Source organism: Vicugna pacos, chromosome 11, assembly GCF_048564905.1.
Source record: "Vicugna pacos chromosome 11, VicPac4, whole genome shotgun sequence".
Lineage (NCBI taxonomy): Eukaryota > Metazoa > Chordata > Mammalia > Artiodactyla > Camelidae > Vicugna > Vicugna pacos.
The window spans coordinates 68,518,937-68,527,088 of record NC_132997.1 but is presented as its reverse complement, the minus strand read 5'-3'; the positions used below and the strand labels follow the sequence as shown (position 1 = coordinate 68,527,088).

Genomic DNA, 8,152 nt, shown 5'->3' with positions numbered 1-8,152 from the left:
GTGAGTCATGGACACCAGACTGTATTCAAACATCAAAGATATTTGGGGCTTTTTTGAAAGAGCATATTTTGGGGAAAACCCCAAGCACCTCGTCCCTTGGTGAAGATAAGGACCTGTCTGTGGGGAAACGGCCTCATCACGCCTACACCCACAGGACACCGGGGTGCTTTGTCCTGGAAGGACATACAGTGGAGCAATGCTCATTAGGTAACACTCTTTTGCTGATCAGCAGCAAATTCCAACTCCTTTTGACTATAAACCAAGACACAATATATATGTCCAAATCAGTACAAAAGGGGCTCTTAACAATTTTATATTTTTGGTGTTTTGGGTTTTGGGCTATGGGGGTGGGAGTGACAAAGTAGCTCTGCAGAGCTCCAGGGCACGGGGAGGGATCAGAAGCGGTACCCTGGAGGGTGGCTGAGAGCATATGGGTGGAGCATGTTGACAACGTGAGCACCAGCTGTTGAGGGGGAAGTGCTCCTGGCTGGGTGGAAGGCAGACGTTTGGGCCACAGAGCATTTGCGAGGAGTGGCGCTCCATTAAGGTGCAGCTGATGCCTCTCCCCTGTATGAAGAGGAGAGAGAAAGGGTTGCTGAGAAGCCACTGGAATTGAGAGTCGAAGGCTGTGGTTTCCTTGGCTCAGGGGATGAGGCTCAGTACCTGTCAGGCTCCACAAGGTGGGCTTTTCTGATGCCCTTCCTTTCCCTGGGTGCTGGCCTCAAGACTATGCTCTTATTTGTAAACTCTGTTCGGGCATTGGACATCTGCCTTCCCTTCTCCTAGGGAGCCCCATTGTTCTGACTCTGACTCTCGCTGCTCTGATGTTGAACTTGTCTGTTACCTGCTAGACTGGGAGCCTGGGGAGCAAGGCCAAGGCCTGACACCCACTTTAACACCAGCACCAAGGCTCTCTTGGCGAGTGTGTGCTGAAGGGATGAGCCTCACCACAACCTTCAGGCTAGGTTCAGGGCCTGCAGGGCAAGGGCAGGTGGGGGCACCCTCAGACAGGTGATGGACTGTGCAGTCAGCAGCACACACTGGTCCCCTGTTTTGGGTAGAGACTGATGCAGACCCTTTGAGACAGCATAGTCTGTTTGTAGCACCAACTATCCCTGGCTTTGCTGTCATGTTCCCCTTGTCCCCAGATGAGAGTCCTGGATGTGACAGAGCCTGGGTACATTGACAAGCTGACAGCGTCTCTGGGATGCCTAGGACACAGGCAATCAGATAAAACTCTTTCCTGGAACAACTAGTTTATATTTCTAAGTTTTAAATAAGCTATTCCCTCTCTTTGGAGTGTCCTTTATCTTGTTTGCCTAGTGGCCTGCTACTCACCTTTTAAGACTCACCCTAAGCTCTACCTTGTCTATGAATCCCCTTAACTTCATTTCCAACAAAAATGACTGTTCCTACTCAGTCTTTCTTATGAACCCTGAAATCGTGTTTCTTTTTGAGCAAGAAGCCCGATCTCTGAGACTTTATCATTACTTGTCTGCCTCTGGGGAGTTGTGACAACGAGGCGGGGGGTGGCTGAGATTAGGCTCCTGACTTCTGGCCTGGATGTCCTGCAGGGAGACTGATGGAAGGCCTGTCACTGACCACTGGGTCACGTGGTCCAGTCCAACAAAAGACTGGACTGCTGTGCAAACCAGTTTCCTCCAGAGGACCAAGAGCAGACAAGAAAGAGGACCTGGGGGGATGGGGTGGGGGCCTGGCCCTGTGATCAGGAACAAGCCCCAGTCAGGTGGCTTCCTCCCTCTCCGGAAGGGCTGATGTGGCTTCTCTGTGCCCCACACTGACTGTCAGGAGAGACGTGGTTCTGGCCCTCCAGCTGCTATTGAAGCTCCCAGGAGGAACCAGTGGATAGGACCACGGACAGAGGCAGGACTGGGGCAGAGGGTGTATTGCAGGGGGAGGGCAGTGCGGGGTGGGGGGGTTGGGGGGGGCAAAGCTGGGCACAGATAGTGGGTTCTTTCTTCCTCCCACCAGCCACTGGGACCCTCTCCACCCCTGTCGTCTCTTGCCCCCTGCCGGACTGGGATCACAGTCACCAGAATGGGCCCATTACTCCCCAGGGAATGAAGTGTCCTCAGGCCCCCTCCTCCCTGTGGATCTGGTCGCCCATCTCGGGGGGCCACAAGGACCATGCAGTGAGCGCTCTCCTCCCCTCACCGAGCAGGAGCAGGGCGCCTCCTGGTGGTTTAATGGCGGTTAGGACGTGGCTCAGAAGTTTACCTTTTCTTTCTTTCTTTCTTTCTTTCTTTTCCTTCTTTTTTGCCCCTGACCTGCGTAATGCTGTTTTTGATTTGGTATGTTTTTAGTCACCCACCTGATGGTTACTGAAACCCAACTCAATCAGTGCTGGAGCTGACGACAACCTCTGTGCAAACCAGGGACTTGTCAGCTGTGAGCCAGCCACCAATATCCAGGATTCTGGGCCTGATCCACGGGGGAGACCCTGGTGCTGGGACCCCTGGACGTGATGAGTGCCTGAGCCCTCAGTCCTTTGGCCTGTCCTGGGCCACTAGGATAGGGAGGGTCTTTGAATTTTTTGTGTTACAAATGGTCAAAGCCCAATGCCCATAAAGCTCATCTCCATCCAAGCCACACCTTCCAGGCCCAAGCCTGTGTGGTTTGAACTGGCTCCCCTCTCCTCACACCTCCTACTGGAGGGGGTGAACCCTCCCTCCCCAAGGGCCCTTCTCACCTCCATCGGTCTTATGCTGTCTTCCTGGCACTCACAGTGGGGAAAGATCACCCTGGTACATGGCTGTATGGCACATGGTTTCTAGAAAGAGAAAACCCTGTCTGCTTCCTTGTCTGGCAGCTCCTGGCTGTAGACATGACATCTGTGGCCCCAGCACCTGTCACGTTCTGGTCACTCAGGGAATGTTTGCTGGAGAATCAAGGACAAATGAGCAGCACTGGGCACAGTAAGAGAGAGTCCTCCGTGTGAAAAACATGCCAACCCCTTCTGGTTCACAAAGATGGCTCTTCTCTAAAGGACAACAAACTCTGTCCTGTCCCCTTGGTTCCCGGAGCTGCCCTTGTTGGAGAAGCTGGGCCTGGGGCGGTGTCACATGGTGGAGGCTGTGGGGGTGGGGTGGCAGGTCACGAGCAGGGACATGGTGGTACTCACCTGACTCTGACAGATCCAGCATCCTCAGGCCATACTGTAACCAGCGCAGTTGCCAGCCTGGGCAGTGACCCTGTTTCCCACCAGATCTCAGGCCTAGGTCCCCTTTCTTGGAACACCATGCCCCTGCTCCAACTGCCTCTTATGGGCCCTGGTTTGGGCGCCCACCCTGGTGAGCCACAGCCTGCTCCCCTGTCCCCTGTGCTCACCTGGGCTGCGCCCCCTTCACAGCTCAATGCCCTCCTCTCCCCCCCTCCTCAGCCCCATGTCCCTCAAGGCCACCCCCAGCCAAAACCTTCCCCCTGACATGACATGGAGATGAAGACAAGGAAATGGAGCCCAATGGACATCAGAGCCTGGAGAAGGGGGACCAGATCCCTGAAACCTGAGGGTACTTTTCCAAAAAGGATGCTCTGGAGTCCTGGGGAAGGCTCATCCTACAAACAGTCCCTTGGGAATTGACAAAAAGCCCATTTATTTCAGGAGGGACCATAGTAGTTTCCGAAAAAGGCTAAGCCGCATTGCTGATTCGGTGACAAAGACCCTGGATCATGCCATGCTGGGAGTACAGGAATACTGTCTGAGTGGCACTTCTTTACCTGGGCCCCTCCATAACCCTCTGTCATCCCTTCTTTCTGCCAAGATAGGTAGGGGAGGACGTCTCCCCATGGGCGGCAGGAGGCCTCTCTGTGCAGGTCAGTGTGTGCATCAGGCATGCTGACAACATCAGTACCAAATACTCCACTTACTTTTTCTTGTTTCTGGGTTGCTGGTGGCTCCTTGACGATCTAGGATGTTAAAAAGATGTAATTATAGGCTGGAAGGGCATGTGGGGCTCTGACTCAGCCAGGAGGACAGGAGGGGACCCTGCTCAGCGGCAGCAGGGGGACAGAACAAGGGCTTTGGGGTGTAAGTCTGGGTGTCCTTTGCCTGGGGGTTTGTAACCAACACGCTCCACCTTCCTGAGCCTCAGGCTCCTCAGTTATCAAAGGGGAATCGGTCCCTCCCTGCAGGGTGGAGGGGAAGACAGGCAGACTAAGGCGGCTGGTCCCTAGTAGAGGCCGCCCCTGGGAGTTTCATGAGCAGCCCTGACGTCTTATGAGGACAAGAGAACCCCCCCACCCCTTCCTCCTCTCCCCTCACCTCCGTCCACTGCAGCCCCGGCCTCCCAGCCCTCAGGGGTGCCAGTCCACCCCCTCTCCCCCCGTCCGTTCCTCACTTCTCCCCCTTTGCAGAAACCTGACTTGCTGGCTCCTCCGCTGGTCTGCGTGTTCTTTCTCAGCTCTGCTTTTTCCTTTTCCTCACCCAGCAATCCGGCCTGTGTCCTTGCAAACCCACCCAGCCAGTGCCTCTGCCTCCCTCCCTCCCAGGCCAGTCTCTGCCCTTGGCTATTGTCCTGCTTTATCAGGACACCTGCCACACCCCCGAAGGTGACATTTACCCTCAATGCCTCCCAGGTTCCCATACCAGACCAGCCACAGCCCACAAGCTCCTGTGGGCAGGGGTGGGGCTGCTTCATTTCTGGGGCCCTGCACATCCTGGTGACACAGTAATGACTGAGGAAGGAGTGACGGAAAGGGACCATGTTGTTTTCAAAGGCACAGTTCCCCTGATGCTAGCATCCTCCTCCCATTAGTGCCCCTGCAGACCCCTCTTCTTCCCCCAAGAGCAAAAGCCCTTCCAGCCTTGATCCACCTGAGACCCCAGAAGCCTGACTGCTGTGAGGCAGCTCTGGTCTCAGGGGGCCTGGGGTCCCTACTCCACGAGGCTGAGACAGCCCATAGGCCACCTCTCTGTGAAAGCAGGAGGCAGGCGGCCCCCCGGAAGCCCAGGCTGTGTCTATCCCGGGATGGGAGGCAGTCTGTGCCTTGTTTGCTGGTATGAGGACCCGGAGCTGATGGGAACCCATTGGCAGGATCTTGGGTCACACATGTGTCTGGTCCACGTGTCTCAGGCTGATGGTCCAGTGGGTTGATGAGGGCTTGTCACAGGCTGTGCGGGCAGGGGTCACTCACCCGCTTGCAGCAGCAGATGCAGACAAGGAGCAACGGGATCATGAGCAAGGATGGGATGAGCGCAAGGCACAAGAGAGGACTGCTGGGAACCGGGCTCTCAGTGACAATAATGGCCACTGTGGTCTCCTCCTCTGGAACAACCTCAGGCTCCGTGACAACTGTTGTCACTGTGGTTGTTGTGAGAACGGTAGTAACTGTGGTGGTCGTTGTGGTCGTTGGGGTCGTAGGGGTCGTAGGGGTCGTTGGCATTTTTGTGGTCATTGGTGTGGTCGTGGTTGTGGTCGTGGTCGTGGTCTTGGTCGTGGTCGTTGTGGTGGTTGTGGTTGTCGTGGTTGTGGTTGTTGTGGTCGTTGTTGTCGTTGTGGTTGTCTTTGTTGTCGTGGGCTCTGTAGGCTGAAGCTGCAGAGGGCACACATGCCAAAGTCCTGGGGTGGGCCTGGGGGACCTCTTCCTGTGCAACCAACATGCATTTCCCACAGTAGACCCCACGACGTGGGCACAGCCTTCCCCTCCAGCTGCCTCATCTAGGGGGACCACAGTAGGGCTAGGGGGTCAGAGCCAGTACCCAGAGAGCCCCTGTGGAGCGCTGGGCCACAGACCACACCACTGCCCCGGCTCAGTGGCTCCCCCCATACTCCAGTCCTCCAAGCAGTGACAACCCAGTCCTCACAACCTGCCTTGGCTGAGAGCACAGGGGTTCTGGGAGGACCACAAAGAGCTATGATACACAGACAGATGAGGCAGGGGCAGCTGGGGCCCCCTGAGAGGTGGGAGTGCAAGAACACAGGCAGGACATCTGATCACATCTCTGTAGTCTCTCTCCCCCTCTTTCCAGCTATGCAACCTTAAGCAAAGCTACTCCACCTCTCTGAGCCTCTGTCCCCACACCTGCAGTGAGGAAATGGTGGGCACCTGAGAGCTTCAGAGAGCGCTCGCAGACAGTCCCAGCACACGCCAGGCCCACGTTGGGGCTTAAGGAACGGGATCTGTTCTCGTGCTGTTGTTCATAACCACGGGCACGTGTGCTGCATCCGAGGACCCACGCACTGTACAGCCTTCCCTAAGTCAAGTGCTCTGCTTGAGAGAAGCAGGGCAGGGATGTGGGCAGAGAAAGCCTGTGCCCAGGAAACAGGGCGGCCAAAAGGAGAGGTCCAGTCAGGCTGAGGGGACCCTGTGCTGGGCCCGGTGCCCCAGGCTGCTCCTGAGTTCTCTCTTAAATGTGTCTGCAGATGGACGGCTGCAGGGAGTAGGACCCTGGTGGGAAATGTGTAGGTTCAGTCTCTGATCTGCAGGGGGATGTGCAGGGACAAGGGAGACAGACACAGGGAGATCGTCACATGGTTGGAACCCTCACCAGCTGGTACTGGACACCAGGGCAGTGGCCATTCGGCACAGGTGTCCTTCCCCCCCGGGGAAACCTCACTCCAGCCTAATGCTCTCTGTGGTCCGCTTTGGGCAGCCCTGGGCTAAGGTGCCCAGGTGATGTGGAGCTTGGAAAAGTGGGTCTTAGGTGAGCATCCCTGTGTTCCCAGCTTCCTCTCCCCAAGATGAACCCCCGCCCTCCCCACGGCCGTGACAGCTTCCCCACCGACAGAGGAGAGAGTCTCTCTGCAGAGACCAGAGCGAGTCAGGACAGAGGAACAGCTGAGGAGCACGAGAGAGGAGGAGAGGCACAGGGTGGCTGATGACATCAGCAAAGTGACAGCCAGTGTCTCCAGACAGGCTCAGGAGGTGGGGGCTGTGATGGTCAGGAGTGGGTTCAGAGCCCTCCCAGCTGCTTCACCAACGTGGAAACAGTCCCTGATTGTGCTCGGCCACAGCTGGTCCAGTCCTCCCAACCCCTGTGCCTGGGAACCCGATTTGGAGGGCCCGAGCGTCCCAGAGGTCCTGCACTCTGTCTCCTAGGACACAGTGTCCCAGCCTCTCCTGCTCACCCTGCTGGAATCCAGGATGGACCTCGGAGCTCCCCATCACAGGGCCTGGGCCAGTGGGGGTGGCCAGGTGTGTCCAGGTTAGGCAGAGCCTCAGCACTGTTTCTGAAGTCTGTTCTCTAATTTGTCCCTTCCACATGCCTTCAACGATACTTGGTTCACAGAGATAGCAGAATTTCTCCAGGACCTGGATGGCTGGCTGTACTCCATGAGTCTTATAGAAGCATTCCAGGGAATTTCACAAACCTGAGTTGGGGGACAACTCCCCAATAAAGGGCTAAGAGCACTGAGCTGGCTGTGAAATGCTGCCCAAGGTGCCTGTCTGCAGAGGCTACATGCTGGTCCTTCCCTAGTGAGTTTATTCCCCTGTCTTGCATCCCCTGGTTATCTGCCCCTCAAGAGCAGATTCTCTGGATAGCCCTGGAGGGAGGCTGAAGCCCGAACATGCTACTCACACAGTCCTTGCTGGTGACTTTCAACTTTCGCTCACTGAAGGAGTTGCCCTGGTCCAGAGTGTAATCAACCTCAACCACCCTAAAGCACAGAAAGTGCAGATGTGACCAGGAGCTGGGACTGACGCAGCTCTCACACTTGGCTCATTCTGTAGCCCCAGCTCTCCTCGCTGTGATGACTTTGAACATCAGGCATTCAGGGCTACCGGAGAGCAGACAGCAAGGGTAAGGAGAGCTCGTCCCCAAGCACTCCAAGTCAACCAATGCAATGAAGGCTGCCCAGGCAAAGAGGAGTCCTGTGTGGAATCAGAGGACCTCACAGCCATGAGCTAAGGGATCAGGGATGGCACTACAGTGTCACCATCCCGACTCCTCTGTATTTATTGAGTATGTTGGCTTCACTCGAAAAAGGTGCCTGGAGCAAAGGTACCATCCTTGCTGCACATCATCTCACACATCCTGCCCTCCTCTGCAGAGCCTGGACCATGGCAGATCCCTGAGCATCCCAGGGGACCACCAACCAGGGCAGGTATGGAGGAAGCCCTGAGCCCTTCTGGGTACAGACATGTGCTGCCTGAGAAAAGGGTGCATCCCACATTCTGGACTCCTCGTGGT

General features: G+C 56.1%; 1 protein-coding gene across 3 annotated transcripts in view; it reads right to left on the bottom strand.

Annotated features, from left to right (window-relative positions):
- Positions 1-298: 298 nt before the first annotated feature.
- LOC116282417 (anthrax toxin receptor-like) overlaps positions 299-8,152 on the bottom strand; it is a 32,913-nt gene continuing 25,059 nt past the window's right edge. Inside the window, exons 12-16 of one of the 3 annotated variants that reach the window (XM_072972335.1) lie at positions 7,541-7,619; positions 5,155-5,553; positions 3,889-3,927; positions 2,711-2,791; positions 299-567 (exon numbers count right to left, since the gene is read on the bottom strand). In XM_072972335.1, coding sequence (XP_072828436.1) covers positions 340-567; positions 2,711-2,791; positions 3,889-3,927; positions 5,155-5,553; positions 7,541-7,619 — 826 coding nt within the window. In that variant the 3' untranslated portion in view covers positions 299-339. Of the gene's footprint in view, positions 568-2,710; positions 2,792-3,888; positions 3,928-5,154; positions 5,554-7,088; positions 7,332-7,540; positions 7,620-8,152 lie in introns of those variants that run through there. The other 2 variants (XM_072972337.1, XR_012078065.1) reach the window with 2 other exon arrangements.